Consider the following 20,611-nt stretch of genomic DNA (forward strand, 5'->3'; position numbering starts at 1 on the left):
GTGGAATTTTTATTTGTTGTTATGCTATGAAAATAAAATAAAAGTGTAAAGTAAAAGTTAAATGAAGCTCATGGAGATATTGCAACTGCTATTTCTGGTAAACAAAATCGTGTTCTTTTGAAAAACAAAGGCTGGAAACAATTACTGGACATCAATACTATACTGTGTGGCGTTTCATCAGATGAAATTAATTATCATGGGTTTGATTTAAACGAAACCTCTTGCATGAAGTATGCACCGATCACTTCAGTGGATGTAGAGCGTTCGTTTTCGATATATAAAAACAACCTGTCTGACAAGAGAGTAAGTTTCACTACTGAAAATCTTACCAAATACATGGTAGTAAATTCTTTTTTTAATTTAAATTAATTTTTCAATTTTTTTTCATTCAGTTTTATAAAATTATAACTAATTCGTGTTAATTTTTAGTCGTGCTTTTTTTTTGCTTTTTTTAAAAATAAATATGCTTCATTTTTGCTTTTTTTAATCAATTTTATGCTTTTTTTGTTATTTATTATGCTTTAAAATCCGAGCCCTACTTATATATATACATTTTTAAATTATATGGTTTAATTTCTAATATTAATACATCATCTGTTCATCTTCATCAGTCAAGATTGTGAATCGTAAGATGACAATAACTTTAATTAAAAAGGTACATTGCAAATTAAACAAACTATAAATAAAGAACAGGAAATAAATTAACTGTTCTGTGTCAAGGGGCACTGAGAAGAATATAATAACCTATTAAAACTAGAAGTGTATTATTCGATTATACAATTATATAAGCCTTTAAACACGAATATATAAAATTGTTATTTCATTGTCTTCAATTATCACTTAAAAAACCACAAATGTTCAAATAATATTATTAGTTTTTTAGAGTTTAGTTTGCTTATTGTGTCTTATTTATATTGTGTATATATTCCTCGAGTAGGTCATAAACTCATAACTCATAAAACAGAAATTGCAAGGAATTATGTTATTATATATTTACTTCTGTCCGGTATTGTTGACCAAATTGATTAATAATATAACTAATTTACATATAATTGCAGTGATTATAATATGAATTGTTGTAAACGAATCTGTTTACATAATATACGTTAGCTATATTATGTCTATATCCAGATGTTTTCGTCTTAGGCATATTATTATGCATATTTTATTACATAAAATGCTTGAGTTGCACATTTTTCATACAAGTTTTTGAGCACTACGTCTAACGCGAACCACGAGATGCGCCTTTGAGTAATCGAACAGAATTCTCTACATTTAAATATTACGACACACAACAGCAGTTGTACGAAAGTCTAAGACTCCGAGTCGCAGTGATCTTAAAATGTTGAGCTTTAAATCTATGAGTAAGTTTTCTCCAAAACTATAACTTGACAACAAGTTCACATATTATACAAGGGTTGATCGAATCCCACGGCTCCGATCTGTATGCACTGCAGGAGCTGAGCGCAGGGGCGGATCCAGAAATTCATTCATCAAGGGGGGGGGGTAATAAAAATATATCCATCAGATACTATTCATACCTACTTAATAACATACTTATTAATATAAACATTAATTACTTATTATTTCCTTATTAATATTCACCATTTAGAATTTATTCTTACAAACTGGTATTAATGACAACATTTTTATAAAATAAACGAAAAAATTCAACCGATATTTTTTTTTTAAATAAATTTATAAAATTTAAATATAATAAGCTCAAGGGGGGGGGGGTATTTACCCTTTTACCCCTCCCTTGGATCCGCCACTGGCTGAGCGAGCGTTTGTCCGTAAGGCTTGTTGATCCCTTATACTAAACTGTCCGTCGCCGTCGTCGGTACTGCTGCAGCAGTGTAATACATAATTATGACGTTATGCGTTTCTGTGGTACACAATATAACATATATGATATATATATAATATATATATATATATAAACTGGAGTCGTTGTACCGGTGCGAAATGGTTCTTTTAGACAAAACGCTGTTAATTAAACGCAACACAATACTAACCCAACCCAACCGATCTGGCCTACACGAGTATCATAATTCAGGATATACATATTAATGTATATAATTGAATACGTATAATATATGCGAGTATCATAACTCATTGCTACATATAATTATTGTACCATATACGACCCGAGAAAACGATCGGGAGAGTTATGCACATAAAATATGTATACAAACGCGTGTACGCGAAAAGTAGGTATCCACATTGGATCCCCGCAAACGATTCTATATGAAATGCCGTGCGGGGTGGTTTCTTATATGTGCGCTGGCGCGCGCGCGCCGATCGCAGGTAACACCGAAAAGGCACAGGTATTACAATGCTATAAAAAAAAAAAAAAAGAAAAGAAAAGAAGGAAAAAAAAGGAACGAAAAATAGTACACAAAAGGTGGCGCGGCGCTATACATATACATATATATATATATATATATATTATGTACACCATATACATAATAATATACATAACGTGTGTATAATGGGGCAGGGCAAGCAGCTGTAAATCGTCGAAATGGCAATGGAAATAACACGTCGTCGTCGTATATATATATATATACATGTGCATCGTACGCATACATGCATATATATATATATATGTGTATGTATATAGGTGTATATAGCTGTACCTCGCTCTACCAGCAGCAACTACACCGACGAACCAGTCGTCGCCGTTCGACTACCGGCAGCGTTCAGTTCTCGTTTGACTCTTGGCGCTGCACGTCAGACCCACGCGCGCGCGCACACCGAACACGACATGAAAAAATAATATTTTTGTATAGCATATCATTATATTTTAAAAGTAACGTCGTCGCCCACCGGCTGCGTGATATCATTTTTTAAATTTTTAATCACAACTTCATTGCAGTACACTCGATGTTGTTTTACACGTTTTGCGTTTATTTATATTGCGTTTGATATATTTTTCAATATTTTTCGATTTTTCACACAGACACACACACACACACACACACGCTCACTCACTTGTACATCTATATTATTTTTCGATGTGATGACACCGACTTTTTGGATACGAGACCATCGACCATCAGTGAATCTGACAAATGTACGAGAATATCAAACGTAAGTAATAATAAGCTACAATATTATACACCTATTTAGGTAGCTACATGTATCTTGGCTAACTTGAGATCCCGCCAAAATATAACGTTTCGATTATACGCACTTTACGTACACAAATCGAACATCAAATCAATACAACATGTTGTAGTATTTCGTGTCAACAGTTGTTTACTTATCTATTTCGTTCACATTTTGAAGATAGGTATTTGTTCAAATTGTACCGGACCAGTTCAATGTTTATCAGTCATTTCAGCTGATAAATAAACGGAAAATAGTACTTATACAAATTAAAAATCGATAAAAATGTCGTTTCTCTGTTAGGTTTTTTCAAAGTACAATTAATTCTCTATTTACAGTTTTTACAATTTGTTTATAATGCATATTGTTAATATGGAATTTAAATAGTGCGATATCACGTGGGTGAAACCTAACCTAACCCAACCCGGCCAACCTACTGATAATACCACACTGCATAAAAGTCAATATCTTCAAGTAATTACATTTTAATATTTAAGTGATATTTTTTAAGATCTCGAACCACCGTTGCTTTAACCGCCTCGGGAGGTCATCCGTAATATTTTCACTTAATTTTCTAGCTATTATTTACTGGTTTCTTTAGCTGGTACCAAGTTTGAAGTGTAGGCGTTTGTAGTCCACTACTACTACGTAAGAAATCGAAGGAATGTTGAGGTTGTAATATTGGGTATGGTTTGATACATCAAAGGAATAATTTATTATTTCCCCAGAGGTTTAGATTTAAATAACTTGTTAATATTCTATTATATTGCCTTACTGGAACTCGCGATATATTTAGTGTAGATATTATAGAATTATTATGTATTTCAAGCTGGTGTGTTTGGATGTTAGAAGGTAAAGTAATGCTTTACGGTAGGTTAAGTAGCCTGCTTCTATCATTAAGTATTTAAATGTGCTGGCGTTGTCAAGTGTCACTCCAAAGTAGCGAGTAAATACTTTGATGGAATGGGAGAGGCTGATGGTTAAACTATAAGGGAGGACATTCTCTGAGTTGTGCACTGAAACTACTCTGTACTACAGTGTATTGACTTGCTTTTATTTAGTTGAATTCCATGTGTTGTACCATAGATAAATTCACTAAAATAATAAACAATTATATAGTTACACACGTCTGTCAACTGACTGTGGTGACTACTTCAAATTAAAACCATTTTACCATATGGTTGGGGGAGCATATCGCAGTGCGCTGTAATGGTGATATTTATGAACTGCGGGGTAACTTTTTTTATTCGTATTTTTATTATTATTATTATTATTATTATTATTGTAACTAATAAGACGGTTTCTTGGCGCGTGCTCGGGCGAAGAATGCCATGTACACATTGAATTTGAAATACGTACGATCATCAGATAAGGACGTTTGTGTGTTCCCGCACGTTTAGTCTATTGTATTGTGTGTCGTCCCGGCTGACGAAGGGCGGAATAAATTAGCACACGTTGAAAACACATAGCCAAATGACTGTGGTAGCGGCATAGTGGCGGCTAGTGTGCACTGCAGGGAAAATCATTGTAGGCATTTCATTACAACGTAGTTATGCTGCACCTACCCATACCAAAACCTAATTTGTCAATGTGAGTTGTCTTATCAAACGGCCATTAAAATAATATAATGTTTAGAGGCGTCTATACGTAGTTTGTATCACGAAATAATTAGATTCGATGTAAAATAAATTTATCCAACGTAAAAAGTAACCGTAAAAGTAAGAGTGGGTTAGGTTAGGTAACTAAACACGATACCTACAAAATCATGAAACCGCTTATTTTATTATTTATAATTAATAAAGATGATTTACATTACCATGATAAACATTGATACCTAACGATTATTTTCAAATATATACTCTTAATTTATTTACAAATATTTAAATTGTCTTATATTATGTCAATCTACTTAACTTTGGCGATTTCTTTAATTTTACTTATATTCCGAATTCAGGCTTAACATGTATAACACATAAATGTACTTATATACTTATTATTTCTCAAATGACGTCCTTTGTCCGAATAACTAACTGTCAAGTGGTGCAAAATCGCAAAACCGCAAACGAATCGTCATTCGCAGAGATAACAATAATAATCAGATGAACAGCTGGACGTGTGTTTATGGAAACTTCGTTTCTTGTTATTTACACATCATTATTATGTATTTATGTTTTTATGAAATGGCTAGTTATATGGGTGACCTATATATTATAATTTGCTGGTAATATTATAATTTCGTGTATGTTATTGTTATGAATACCTCCACTATTATTATTTATTATTAGTAGTACTATTGCCTACACCCGCAGAGTAGGCATATAATTATTAGGCATATGATATATATATATATATATATATATATATATTATTACGTTATCGGAAACCGATTTAATGTCGCGGACCGCGGTCGAAACGGATCGTATGTGTTTACCTATACGGAAATTCAACCCGCGTTCCGGTTTTAGGTCTTAACCACTCGGTCAACCACCGCTGATTTCCGACAGCAATAATAATAATTACGCACAGCGCCGTGGCTCCATTGTGCTCCGAAAGCTGGACCGCGACAAGACCCCGTCGCCTGGGCTCCGAAAATCCCATACAACAATGCCACACACCGGACTGGTTTCCTCTCCGCCACTCACCCGCGTCACGTCTAGACTCCGCGTCTCGTGACGCGTATATTATTGCACACGGATCTGGTGACACCGGAGGCAGTGGCGGCGTAGAAGTGGCGGCGGTAGTGACGACGGGCTCCGGAACTGCCGCGCCCGGTGTATAATGCAAATGTACTTGTCAATCACGTCTCTCTCTCCGTGGACTCACAATGAGCGCGGGGGGGCGCTGTCGGGTGAAAAATACGCGTCGTTCTCTCCCCCAAACGTGCTTACGGGTCTCTCGCTGGTGTATACTTATACGATATATATATATATATACATACGTCTCTACACACCTTATAATATAAGTCATACGCGCCGTCGTCGTTGTTTGGCAGTTCTAAAAAAGAAAAAAAACTGTTCTCGGGTGGGGGACCGACGTTAATAAATATAATAAATATTTTATATTTTACTCTCATTTTTTTAAAATATACATGTATACCTATTGGCGGGAAGAATTCTGTTTATTTTCTCAACATTCATGTTCTCCCCATTCGAGCTCCATTTGTTACCCAAGGTTAGGAGGTTACCTATTAATTTTTAGATTATATACCTTTTAAAATTGGTGTTATATAACAAGTAATATATTAAAGGTCGTTATTAAAATCGTTTCTGGCTTTAAATGTTCGTTGACAGTCGTTATAACCATCTCAGGCCGTAGTAGATGTGTTTTTCTTCGCGATATTGTCGATAGTTTTCCTCTGATATCCGGTACGGAAAACTCCTTTAAGAAAATCCACGATACCCACATCGTCGGCCGACATTATATATTATAGTCTTGACGATTTTTGCACCGCAGGATTCGTATTTCGACGGAAGATTTACGACGAGCCGCATTGTAACGTATAAATGGGCGTCGTCGTCACAACAACACGACTGCGGCACACTGCACACGTGTGCGTCTTTTGATAACGTTTATATAAATTATTATTATTTTTTTAAGGTCACGTGGTGTGCGTGTTTGCGTAAGGAAGATTCGCTCGCGCGCGCGCACCCCCCCCAGACAATCGCCGCGCCCGACCAGGGCAACAGTTAGTATTATAATATACGGGACACTATGTCACAATGTGCACGATATTATTATATAATGCGATGTGTCGTACCGCACAGCTGGACATTCCGCGTGTTGCTATTATTATTATTATTATTATTATTATTATCATCATATTATTCACGCAGCCCGGCCCATGAGAAATTCGGTTTTACGTGACCGGTGTACGAATATACGTACAATGCGTACATTGTTGCGCGACTCCTCGGACTGCTGCAGAAGATGCGTGGCGGTCGCCCAGTCGCGGACAACCGGTTTGCACTTTGTCGGCGCAGTACCGACCGACCGACTCGGTGGTTCTTCGAGACCGGTCGTCGGTTTGGGTATAGGTACAACAAAAAAAATTAAATCAAAATCAACAAATCGGGTTAGACGACTATTTATTATTTACCTACCTAATAATATAAAGAGGTGGAAGTACATACGGATTGAAAAACCGAAATGGAAGGTGAATCCCGCCAAACGGTTGCTGCTGCCACCACCCATATTATATTCGAAGACATTTTGCAACTCATGAATCTCGATAATTAATACGTGATTGCAGATCAGAACGAATCGTTTTATACGCGTAATCGATTGTCTCAAAATATTATGTGATTTTCAACTGCTGCAGTTTCTGACGTACGATAAAAATAATAAACAACAATTAATATTGCAACTGCGATTCCGGATGAAATGCAGAAACTGCTGTTAAACCGAATATTTTGAAATCATCTTCGATAACATAAACCATTGATTAAATATACATATATTTAATCAATGCATAAACTAAAAGTACCTTATATATTATATTGGATACGAACTTTTAAAATAATTCATTTCGTACCTATCGTTTCGCGGTTATTTCATAATATCAACCCCGCGGATAGATTGTTCAATTGTAGCAGTACAGTACCTCATGGTCGACTATACAATATGCCTATGTTGTCAATCGAACAAACGTTGGTCGACATTGATTTAATCGGTTGATAAGAAAGGGTTAAGCCGATTATCGATTACGCGTTTCGCAGACGTAAGCTGGAAGTATAATATTCATTTCGACGACCCCTCTCGATACCGACCAATTACCACGACGTATCAATATTATTATTTAAAACAGATTCGTATCTCGGCGCATCTCGGGCACAATACAAGCAGAAGGACCCAGACGAAAAAAAAAACGAGAGCCGATCGAGCGAGAGTAAGAGAGAGACGGAAAGAAGAGCGAGCGAGAAGGAGACAGAAACAAGGAGAACCGGTCCGTTACGATTTTTAAAACGTTATAAATAACGTTTTATGGGAATAAGAAAATCCTCGGGCCAATCGGGGCCAAAAAACATAGGTGGTGTGGCGAAAACTGGATCTCTCCCCCCGGGGGCACCCCATCACGGTTGCGCATTAAACACGCCGTCTTTTTTGTCTTTTCTTCGACCCTCCGTACACGACGTATATATATATATATATATGTATATACATGCATAAGACCTATGTACACATATACTGTATAATAATGTTAACCTGCCGCCGCCGCCACCGCCGACGTCGACTGCAAAGGGGATGCGACCCCCCGAACGTTAGTCGGAGTGAGCGAGGCGCAAAAAAAAGGTCAAGTGAAGCGCCTTTCGGCCAGACAGAGGGGCACCACAAAAGATCAGACGTCTGGTTTTTTCGTCTCTTTTGTCCGGGATTTCCAAAATTTTTCCCATCAACCATCCCCCCACCCTCCGCTCACCAGCACTGCACTCGCCGTTGCCGCCGATTTAAATTTATGTATTTCGTTCTATACCGCCGAGACCACTTTCGGTGTATTATTCTACTGATATATATAGGTACCTATACCTATTATTATTATAATACAATATTATCGGAAGCGTACCTATATATGCTATATTATATTATTTACGCGCATTCGATCGGGTCGTAAATTTCGAAAGTCTGGTAGCGGCGGCGGCGGCGACGACGGCGACGACGGCGAGTCAGGTGACACTACAAATAAAAGGCGCATGCAGAGATATACATTATGTGTCATTGCGCATCGGGCAGGGTGGTGACCAACAGTCGTAAAACCCAGACAGTTATTGCGGATTAAAACACTTCGCTGTTCGTATCATAATATAAATATGTATGTGTGCGTGTGTGCTTGCGTATATGGTGGCAGGGATGGGGCGCACCGACGTCTTTGGGGCTTACACCCTTTGGGAAACTAGTCCCGGGCCGACCATGGTATAGGTATATAGGCTCGGCGATATATTGTGGCTCCTCTGCCTCTGAATTATAATAATAATAATATATTCATTCCGATTATATTTTTACATAATAATAATAATAATACTATGCGGATGGGGTACCTACCCACTGCCGTATATATTGTTGTTGCGTATATTATGCAAAGGTAGTGGTACCTATGCGGCGGCGGCAAATTAGTACTATCATTGTGCGTGTTTGCATTATAATATTATTTAGATTTAGCCCTCCCAGATCGCTGTTGTTTTTTTTTCTCACATGCAACGTCTGTACCGCACGCCGTATAGTCCACGAGGTCGTTATCAAAAACCGAATGACTAATTTATTTTATTTTATATGTATAGCCACAGAGATGCTAATAATATAATACCGAACCTTTTTTTTTCCGTTGGATGGGTCGTCTCGGGGCACTGCACGGGTTAGGGGTTACGGGGTTAATTGGCAACGAAAAATAAATGGTCTTAGATTTTAATTTTGACTTATTTGTCGACTTACGTAAACTTTAGGTGGGTGACTAATAAATAATATAGACGACGAAAAAACAAAATATTTTTATGACAAACCTAACCTGTATAGTCTGGTTATGGTTTTTTTTAAAATAAAATAAATACATCATAATATTTTAAAAACACTAATATAAATCTTCTAGTATTTAAATTAATAACCAATTATTTTGGGGTAATAATTATTAATCATTAAAATAAATTTAACTTTTTTCATCTAAATAACTTCAAAAAATATTATATAATATATAACCATTATGTATAGATACATTAAAATATGATTGTTATGATCATTGTTTAATTGAATACTAAAAACAATGTTCATACATGGATTAGAAGAAATAGTTTCGAACATAAGTACTCAGTTAATAATACACTTGTCAGTTGTTTTCGCTATGTTCTGTGTACCTATATATAATACCACTCTGCTGTAGAGCTAATTAAATTTTTTTATACAACAACATATAAATATGAAAAAACAGAAGCCTTGCTGTACGTATATCGGTGTTTACAATTTTATATAGCTAAATACACTGTCTTATGTTTGGGCAGGTAGTCGATACAATTGTTTTTTCATAGCATGTGATTTTGTAGAATCTAAGTTATGCAGTTAGCGATAAAATTCTTGAGATAAAAAAAAAATAATTTGAGTTTCTTTAAAATTCGGTTACTCTTCGAATGACATTTTCAGCTGCTATATGTACGCGAGGCATAATAATATACATGGGGTGTTTTTTCCTTAAAAATATACGTTCATACATACAATATATACTATATAGGTATATAATAAATAGACATATAGTATATTATATATATATATACACGATACACCTATATATATAACAACGTTCATAATTCAAGAGATTTCCAGAACATAATGTCGCGCAACGGACGGGCACGCTTCTTCGTTCTTATTTATATATTATATTGTTACCGCACCGCGCAGCAGATGGTCTATACTTGGATGGATGTGCCAGGTGGTGTTTCGCTATCCTCAGATTTGTCCTTTAACCCCGTTCCTCGCGATTTGGCCATCGGCATTCCGCCGAAATGGTCCCGGCAGTATAGGTTAGCCAGCTTAGGTACCTACCGATATATATATATATTACTATACACTCGTGGGGTAATGCGATCCGAAACGGAAACGTACAAATTACATTGCGCGCGAGTAATCGTGGCATTGCATTCATATATATAATATTATTGTACGCATATATATATAGGCACGTGGACCGGAAATAAACACGGGATTTTCGTCCGCGGTGCACAAGAGAACTAGAAAACGGTTATTGACGTTTCTATGGGCTAATTCGGACACCTTCGGCCGCGGAGGTATAAACTAAGCGCACTCCCTTGAAGTAACGGATACGTAATTATTATATTAAACGCACGCAGACCGCGAATTCGGTATTTATATGTGTGTATAACAATATGATTGTGAACGGATACGTTTTGACCTTAGACGTTCTCACCCATTCCTCATGCGTAATGTTTTTTTTTATTATTATTATTGTTGTTATTTGAACGTGTAAGTAATATTATATATTCAATTGCCCCGTAACCGAAACCGCGTGTGTGTACCCTGAGCAAGAGGAGGAGGAGGAGGTGATGGTTGAAATATACGACGAACAATGAGCTCTATACTAGCGTTTAAACTGTAATATATATTATGTTTATATATGTTCGCGAAAAACAATTCATCCGTCGAAACCGAGGAAATGAAAATATGATACCCGTAATCGATACCTACTTAAGGAAAACAATCATACAACGATAATAAACGAATCGTTATCACCGCGCAAAAGGAAGTGCGATATAAGTATAATGCTTATAACATAACATATGTAGGAGGTCCGAAATACATTATATATAGGCACATATTATAATGTATGCATTCAACACAATACTCATATTATTGCTTAATATCAAAACGTTTTATTTATAATTTTACCTGTATATAACACTGTTACCTTTATGCTGCAGTGGCTACTTCTACGAACTGTTTGTTTTATAAAATAGGTATAGGTACGCAAATATTATACAGGGTGAATGTAGTATCGTTCAAAAAAAAAAAAAAATACAATGAAAAAATACTTGTTTCTTATACGATCTGTTTGTTTTATAAAATATAAAAGGTAGGTATGCTTAAATTATACGATATCTTGTGTCGTTTAAAAAATAAAAAATACTTGTTTCATTGTTAGCGTACTATATACGAGACATTTTGTTTATAACAATTTAAAATCTTAAACGCACTCAGTTGTACCAACGAAATATTCAACAATTTTTTTTTATAAAATACAATTCTGGTATAGGACTAATTTTTCCTTAATTTTGTATGGTCCCATTAACTATAACCCTCTTCAAATTATTAAAATCATAAATAGTTTTAACCGAATAATTTAATACTGGAATTCATTTAATTTACTAGTCAAATTATTTTTTTTTTGCTTTATACAGGTTCAGTTTTTATAAATTTAAGTCTAATGAAGAAGAAAACAAATTTTTATCCGTTTTTAGGATAAATGGTTTTCAGATAAACGAAAAAAAATTTAAAATATAGTTGATACCTACTTTTGTATCATTAATTTCCACCAAGTGTTCAAATACCATGTTATATAATTCATTTTAGTAGTAAACATTTTTGTAGGCGAACGTTTGTATACGCATGGAAAAAGGACCCTGTTACACGTGTTTCATAAAAAATAACTAAATAAAAAAGCCACTGACCCTATTTATACTCGTACCATTCACGTTCGATTCGAACAGAAAAATGGCTGAAAAACGTTGTATATACTCTTAAATATCGACATTTGTACACATTCCCCGTAAACTGCGTATCGAAAATCAAACATTAGTGGAAGTAATGACGTTTGACATATTGACAACCGTTCAAATTCGTTATTAGAAATCCATTTCTATTTCTGATAAATACATGACACAAGGGCTCTACGGACCATAACGGTATGATGTTATATAAACCTAATAATAATACAAATGTTTTTATGTACAAGCGCATGTGTCTAGTGATCGTCTGTATATTTGATGCGTCCTTTAGAAATCGTTTCGATCGGTATTGTCGTCGACCAGTGGGCAAAAACCGTTTACAATAAATAATAGAAGTACGAGGATTTTACGTTTACACTTATACATATTATACAGCGATTCTATAAAAGGCCAATAAAGTGTAAACATTTGAAAATAAATCCTACGACAGTTTATAAAGACGTTTCTTCGTATTGTAGGAGATCTACGAGTATATATATACGCGTTGTGCGAAGACATCCCAACACAATATTGGCGACGTTTAAGACATTTAGGACGATCTTTAGAAAAATAATGTTATACGGCTTTTTACAGTATAATAATATATCTCGAATACGTTTGAACGACTGCTGCTGTATGCAAGCAGGTTTTACAACTGGATTAAGTCTACTCCGTATACGATCGTCCAGTATACATTCGACATTGTCCCCCCGAAAACCTTTTTTGACGTACCATTCTCTTTGAATTTAAACAACAAAGAAACAATAACGATAAATGAATAAAATAAGTTTTATAGACCATAATATTACTTACAATAAATTACATAACTTTAAAAAAAATTAATTTTCATATTTCTATACTCCGGTTAAAAGTCGTTAACTTAATTTAACATAATTTATTCTATGCGTGTGTAACTGTATAAGGCTGTTGCAACTTTTACACCGCCATAAGTTCGAATTATTTTTTTACAAAATGTACGACTATTATATCAATATTATTATTTATGAATAAGCATTAGAAGATTTGTATACGTATAAAGGATACGTCCTTTACGCGGGTTCAATTTCTATTCTGTAACTATTATACTTCCAATGTCATTTAAAAATACATATTTCATTATTCAGCGTGACGAGTCGTTCATTTTTAGGAATATAATTAAAAAATATTGTATCCATTTCTAAAGCACGCACTACAATGTGCAGTTTAATTTTTGCACTTTTTGCGTTTTTCAAAACGGAAATATGAATTTATTCATCCACAAACCCACACCAGTGGGTATTATATTATTTAATAATAATAATGAAACTATACTACAAAAATATGCGGGTCCCCTATATAATTTATAATTTCAAAGCTATTCATGCCTATAATATGAGTAAGGTTAACGATCATTTCAATATTTGAATACAAAATTGTTAATACGTTTAATATATTTGTATGCATTATTGCCTCTCATAATATTGTATAATAATAATGTAACATAAATCCAAACCCAAATAATTACGTTGATCGGTTTGAAAAAAAAATTGTTACTACTCAAAAATACACTATTATAAAATAGTTTTTGTAGAAATTTTACTTCATACATTGTCTATGTATTTTTTTTTCGCACGATACCTATAGGTACCTACATACGTAATATTATAATGACACGTAATTACTGTTATTTTCTCGGTGGACGAGAAATGGAAAGAATGAAAAAATGTTTTTTAATTTGTCGGCAGACGCGTACTACCGCTGCACGAATATACGACGGACCTCCGTTGGCGTGGGGCACTTCCTGGGTGTTTCTCCGTCGCCACTCTACTTTATATCAATTATTAATAATATATATCGTGTGACAAGTGTCCCAAAACCGTCGTCGCCCGGACGTAAGACACCGCGCGGCGTCATCTACAGCGACGGATAACATCTCGGATACGCTATTCGTTGTGTCTTTCGTCAATGTTTTAATTGAGTTTTCTCACAGTAATTATTTAAAAACTCCCAAGCGGAAAGAAATAATATTATATAAGCTCAGCTTATCGGAGGTTTGAAAATTATTATTTACTAAACCTGTATCTGTATTTATTGTATTTTATTCATCATGATTTTATTTATATACGTAAGCTGATGTATACTACTATTCCTAGATATTGTATCTACTAACTGTACTATTAGGAATTTATTTTCGAAAAAAAATATATTATTATATTGAACTTGACGTCCGACGCGCGCGTATATTACCCCGTTCAGTCGATTAATCATGTATCGGCAGGGGATGCATTATGAATTATGATTATCTGCATTTATAGACTCCCCAGCGTGCGCCTATCCTTATACAACGACGAACACAAACGATACTGCAAATCCGCAAAACAAGTACGCGAACATCGTCGGGGTGCCTTGTGTGTTTATATCATTATGACTATTACTATTATTATTTACCTCTATATACCACCACTCTTCCACTCGCTGCACGGTGCTCATAGTGCATGACTGGTAATTTTTCGGATAAATCCCATCGATTGTGAAGCGGATCTCCAATGCACATTGCACCCTATCCCTCTCGAAACAACGTATTACAACGCACCTATATAATGCGCTCCGCTACCTAATATTACTACGTTATTTGATATTCGGAAATATTATAACCGTAATACGGGAGTACTACGGACGACGCCGGAGTGCGGGGTATATCTAGGGGGTGGGGGGTGGAAAACGGTAGAATTAGCATGAGGGTGTCTATATACTATACCATCCGCTGCAAGTCTGATGTGGCTTAAGTACGTGTCGGTGAGCTTTAATAATATAGTGTTTTCTACGCTGCGCAAACGTACGTATACAATATTATCGAACAGCTACGGAGTTTCCGGTTCATGCACGCACGCGGCGTGTCTGTGATGGATGTGTAAAGCATTTAAATATTATATTATATTATAAACGCATCCGCGATAACGGCCGACTCGGGCCTGTGCAGTGTAGTATACCTTTACTGGCCGCGGCGGCGGCATTCAAATTCGCTGCAGTGACGGATCTGACGTAAAAAAATAAACATAAAATAAATAAAACCGAAAAAAAACACGGACGTAAACCACCTGCGCCCGCGATCGCACACCTGTTTCGGACGTCCGAGACTCAATTTAACACGATGATTTCCAGCGCTATTGTTATATCGGTTTTCACCATTGCCGCCGCCGTCGTCGCCCGTTTTGCTGTTAACCAACAACGACGTCGTATCCGTCAGCGGCCGACGGGGGGCCTCGACTGATGGGACATACGGCGAATGGCCATATATACATAAAACGCAAAAGCCTTTTACGATAAATAACACACACACATACCTGTATACATATTATACATGGTAAATGTGTGTCGAAAGCAATTTATCCGGTCTTTACAAGACGCTCTATGAGTTCATTGAGCAATTACTATTATTATTATTATTATTATTATTATGATTGTATATGTATATAATACGCACACCTCGGTCGCTATAATTCTTATATTGGTCTTAATAACTTCCGACGACGGTTATATACTAATTTACGCGCGCCTCCCCCCGCCCCATCAACGCACCCGCCGACAGGTCACCGGAAAAAAACGGATTTCACGATCGTAATTGCGGTCGAAACCGTTTTCCATCATCCCAATAATCGATTTTAACATTATCGTTTGCCTTTAATGTTTTAATAATTATTAAATAGGTAATAAATATAATGCATTATAAACCTAACTAAGTTTAGATAAACGAATTTTTTTTATTATTATTATTATTATTATTATTACTCGACTGGCGTTTTGTCGAAACGTTTTTCCATGATTACGATCCAAAATATGTTCGTACTGGCTCACATGATGCAAAATAATGTTATATGTTATAGCGATAATAACAATGTATAATGTCCTACATCCGAGCGCAATAAATTTTTATTACCGTCATTAGGATTTTATAATAAAAAAATTGAAATTCGTAATCTTTTTTATGTATTATTTGTCTCTTAACACAGGAATTGTTACGAAATAAAATAATTATGGTAATATCAATCGCGGTACTAAATTGTTTTATATTTTTTATTTTTTATAACTATTATTTACATGAATTCTTTATACGTCGACAAGGCTTCAAAAATAAATACACAACCACTGAAAATTTAAATATAATAACATGTTATCGATCTCACTATTACATATCATTTTCGTGTAATTTCAATAATAATTAGTGCCATAAAAATAACAATATACACGCAGTTGTACGCATTATGTTAATCTGAATTTTATATTTTATAGGTACAAATGACATAGGTACTAATGATATGCGTACAATCCATTTTTGAATGCATTATAATATGGGTTGTACACTAATATTATTTATATATCTTAACGTTTTTTTTTTTAAAAGTATTATTGAATTTATTCAACGGCAGTTTTTGTTCTGGTCACTGAGTTCAATGCAGGTAATCATATTTATACTACTGTCAATGTAATCGAAATTGAGTATAATATATTATAGGGACGGAAAACGCACTGAAAACAATCGGACTTTAATAGATGTATTTAAAACGACTGTTTCTGTTAGTAATATTTGATACATTTGTAGTTTGACATAATATATTATTGAAGTCATGAGTCATGAGGTCTATCGAATAACACGACTCTAGATTTTTCATATAGAAAATACAGTTCCACTCTTAAACACGGTCAGCTGAGTGTGGAAGAGCGACGAACACGACGAAAACGTGAACATTTTTATCGAATGCACGTATATTGTTGGTGTTAGGTTAAGTATCGCTTACGAATTTACGATTTTACAATTTAAATACAATACAATAACGTCATACTGAATTTTAGGTGTTGTAGGTACCTATGAGGTACTGCTGCGTAGTTTGTCACGTATCGCACATAACGATATTGTTCTACAGATTGTAATTAGATGCGTCGGGACTAAGCGGGCCGTGAAAATACCGTATTCAAAGGGTATCTTTTTTCGTTTTTTTTTTTGTATCAATTTTTATTTCCGCACGAACTGATCGCTGATTTACGACGGTTGATCGCTCACAAAAGACACGGCGATCGTTCACAAAAGAATACGTCTAAGTGGCCCGGTTAGGAATCCATGGGAGAATATATATCGGTATTATTTCGCGTCGAGGATGGCCCTATACCTGGAAATTTATGAGCTCGGCGCGAAGGGGTTGGCGCGACTTTGAAAGGGAGAACCGAAAAAACACCGACTTGTTACCGCGTAACATGTATATATGCGCGCGACGTACCGCGCCGCGGAGATATATACGATGAAAAACGGCGACAAAGAAAAAACGTGGTGTACGGCACCTCCTATTGTTCTAGGGTGAAAAAAAAATGGACGAAAGAGTACCTATTTTTTTATTCACATATTATGTACCTATATACGAGTAAATGCATTTTACATATACCTACCCTCGAAATAGAGCGGTTTTTATTCCACCTCTCCACGCCGCCGCCGCCGTCGTTCAGTGGCAGATAATATGCTAATAAGTCACTCATACGTGTATATACCGCACGGTTGTCACGGCGACGGACTGCGGTATAGATCATTTCTCGTTTCCAAACGACTAAATCGGTTATGGGCCGATACGCCGCTTACGTGTACACATATGCTAAGTAGGCGATAAACAATGCAATTCAATTTCCGGAACCGCCTGTAATAAATAAATAAATAATGACGTTAACCGGAAACCTGGTGCTGTACCTAACTGACGTCGTCGGTTATTATCTCACAGAGTATTTTTCGTATTTTTTTATTTTTAATTCCACCGGCTGCCGCTATTATTATGGTTAATTGTGTAACCGAGAGTTTGCCTAATTGACTGGTACCTTTATACGTAAATTATATTATGCGAGATTGATTGACATCCGAAAAAAACGAAATAATTTACACGGCGACAACGTGTGAATCGAATACTCGACAGTATAAAAAAAATCCACAATACCCATAATCCTTTCGGCAGTGTTTTTTATATTCATGCAACTTTTTTTTGTTTCTCTCACTTACAGATAACCGTCGGCAATGTTAAAGTGGACCGTAGTCGGACAGAGGGGTGGGGGAACGGCGACGTGGAGACAAACGACGGTGGCCGACGAGTCGCCGCCGTGCTTTTCGGAAAAGCCGCGACGAAGACGACCGTCCAGGATGTCAGGCAAACACGACAAGGAAAACGCTGAATGTGTGGTAAGTTGAAATTTATTTCGAAAAAAATTGTTAAATTACTTTAACAGTCGAGTAGTGTAGATGATACGCTTATATAATATATATATCTCGAAACAGTTTAAGGTTTTAGAATTGAAGGGATTGAATAGGTATACTTACCTACAATAATATGATAAATAAAACCTGAGGAGATTTATATTGTTTTCGAATAGTGATATTTTGACACTTATAGGTATAGTGAAAAAGTGCGATAGATAATATCAAAAAGTTTATTGTACAAGTATAATAGTATGACATGGCCGACTGCAGATCGAAAAAGTCGCAAATACCTTTACATAAATATAATACTATAAGCGGCGTATTTATCCGGAAGTCCATGCTCCCGCAGCTCATACTATTTTAAATCCCAAAGGAATTTCGTAAAACATTTTAGGGATCGACTTTAAATTTATTTTCTGAGTATTATAAGCGCAACGCGCATATACATCGTTCAGCACATAATCGATAGATCGGACGGAGCTGCACAGTTAATTTATTATAATGTGCGTTAGTTTAGGTATATAATTTAGTGTCGTGAATAATTTATTCGTCCCTCTAGAGTATTCTCCTATACTATTTTGTCACTAATTTGTATATCGGTACACTATTTTTGTGGACAATGTGATTTTATGAATCAAAAATAAAATTATGGTACCTTATGTAGCGTATATGCGTTTGTATCACACTGCGAATTTCTAATAAATAGCTAACCTTTATCTACGATTCAACTGCTATCATTTTTTGCTCCCAAAAATATCGTACAGTGTTTTGTTTTGCGTTTACCAACCAACTCCTCCGACACTTGACATTAAAACTGTTTTATTTTTGTCTTACACAGGACGTGATGACACCGACAGCGAAGACTTGTCGCCGACGTCGTCGGGAGAGCTTGAGGGACGTGAGCAACCACAACAGCCCGGCGGTGGTGGCGTTGCAGATATCACCGGGCGGCAGACGGACGAAAAGTCCCTGCACGGAAGTCCATTGGATGCCTGCAGTGCAAAAGAGGTGAGACTTTATAATAATCTATAATAATCTTCATAGTAATATATAGAATAATATCGTTTTGTGGCTTTTGCGCCTAACGGTTAATCGCCGAGTCATGAAAATAATATCTGTAGCGTAATCCAGATTTGTGATAACGTATAATCATTATCAACTTCAGACTTCAGTAGATATATTATTAACTATAATTGTAGACTGTGAATGACTTCACATTGCTCCGTGAACCGTGATTTCCGGGAAAAATGTATCAGTTATTACTCAAAATTATATATTTTTTCATTTTTGCGGTAATGTTGTGAACATAATAGTGGTAACTGGTTTCTTGTTATCACAATAAAGTATCAATTATCAGTTAACATTTTAATTTGATAATTATTTTCATAACCAGAAACCATATCATGGTAAACATTTGATTTGAGTAGTTTTCTAGTTCCTGGTATGCAATATACATAATGGTATTTACTTATAACCGCTAGTTAACCACGAGATTCAGCCGATCAATTTTTTCCCCAGAAATCATGATTCGCGGAGCAGTGTAAAGTCGCATTAACAGTTTCAAATGTGCGTGCATCTGATTAAGCATCACAGTTTTCGACCTTTCGTTATTCCATTATAATCATTCCACACAATAAACGGATAAACACGATCCAAATCGCAGGTAAACGGATAGGTTTTGTAAATTTTTAGCCCCAAAATCTTGTTTGCCTCTGGCACCTTAAAGAACAAACTGACCTAGTACGTATGTATAGTAATAATATGTATTGTTATCCCATTAACTACTCAACGACATAATAAAATAACTATGACAATTTATATTATTCTATTATACTCGTCGTGTTAAAACCAAATCCGGTAAATGTATTGCAAATAGTCGAGCCCCAATAAACCGCAAGATTATCTACTCGCGTTTACCGGAAACACGCGATATTGTTTCGTCAAACGCATAATAACTTTATTAATTGTATATAATATACCTATGACCGCACGCAATTACATAAACCGTGACACGGTAGATTTACCAGTGTAATGATACCGTTTACGGGCTAAACACGTTTTTGTTTGTTGTTTTTTTTTTATACCACTACTTCGG

The 20,611-nt window shown here is 35.6% G+C and overlaps 1 protein-coding gene across 3 annotated transcripts in view; it reads left to right on the forward strand.

The window, feature by feature from the left end:
• The first annotated feature begins 2,692 nt into the window (after nucleotides 1–2,692).
• The window catches only part of LOC111040864, a 60,204-nt gene continuing 42,285 nt past the window's right edge, over nucleotides 2,693–20,611 (forward strand). For 2 of the 3 annotated variants that reach the window (XM_022324929.1, XM_022324927.1), the window contains exons 1-3: nucleotides 2,693–3,093; nucleotides 18,324–18,498; nucleotides 19,355–19,524. In XM_022324929.1, coding sequence (XP_022180621.1) covers nucleotides 18,337–18,498; nucleotides 19,355–19,524 — 332 coding nt within the window. In that variant the 5' untranslated portion in view covers nucleotides 2,693–3,093; nucleotides 18,324–18,336. Of the gene's footprint in view, nucleotides 3,094–18,323; nucleotides 18,499–19,354; nucleotides 19,525–20,611 lie in introns of those variants that run through there. The other variant, XM_022324928.1, reaches the window with a different exon arrangement.

Source organism: Myzus persicae, unplaced genomic scaffold (genome assembly GCF_001856785.1).
Source record: "Myzus persicae strain clone G006 unplaced genomic scaffold, MPER_G0061.0, whole genome shotgun sequence".
In the NCBI taxonomy this organism is placed as follows: Eukaryota; Metazoa; Arthropoda; class Insecta; order Hemiptera; family Aphididae; genus Myzus; species Myzus persicae.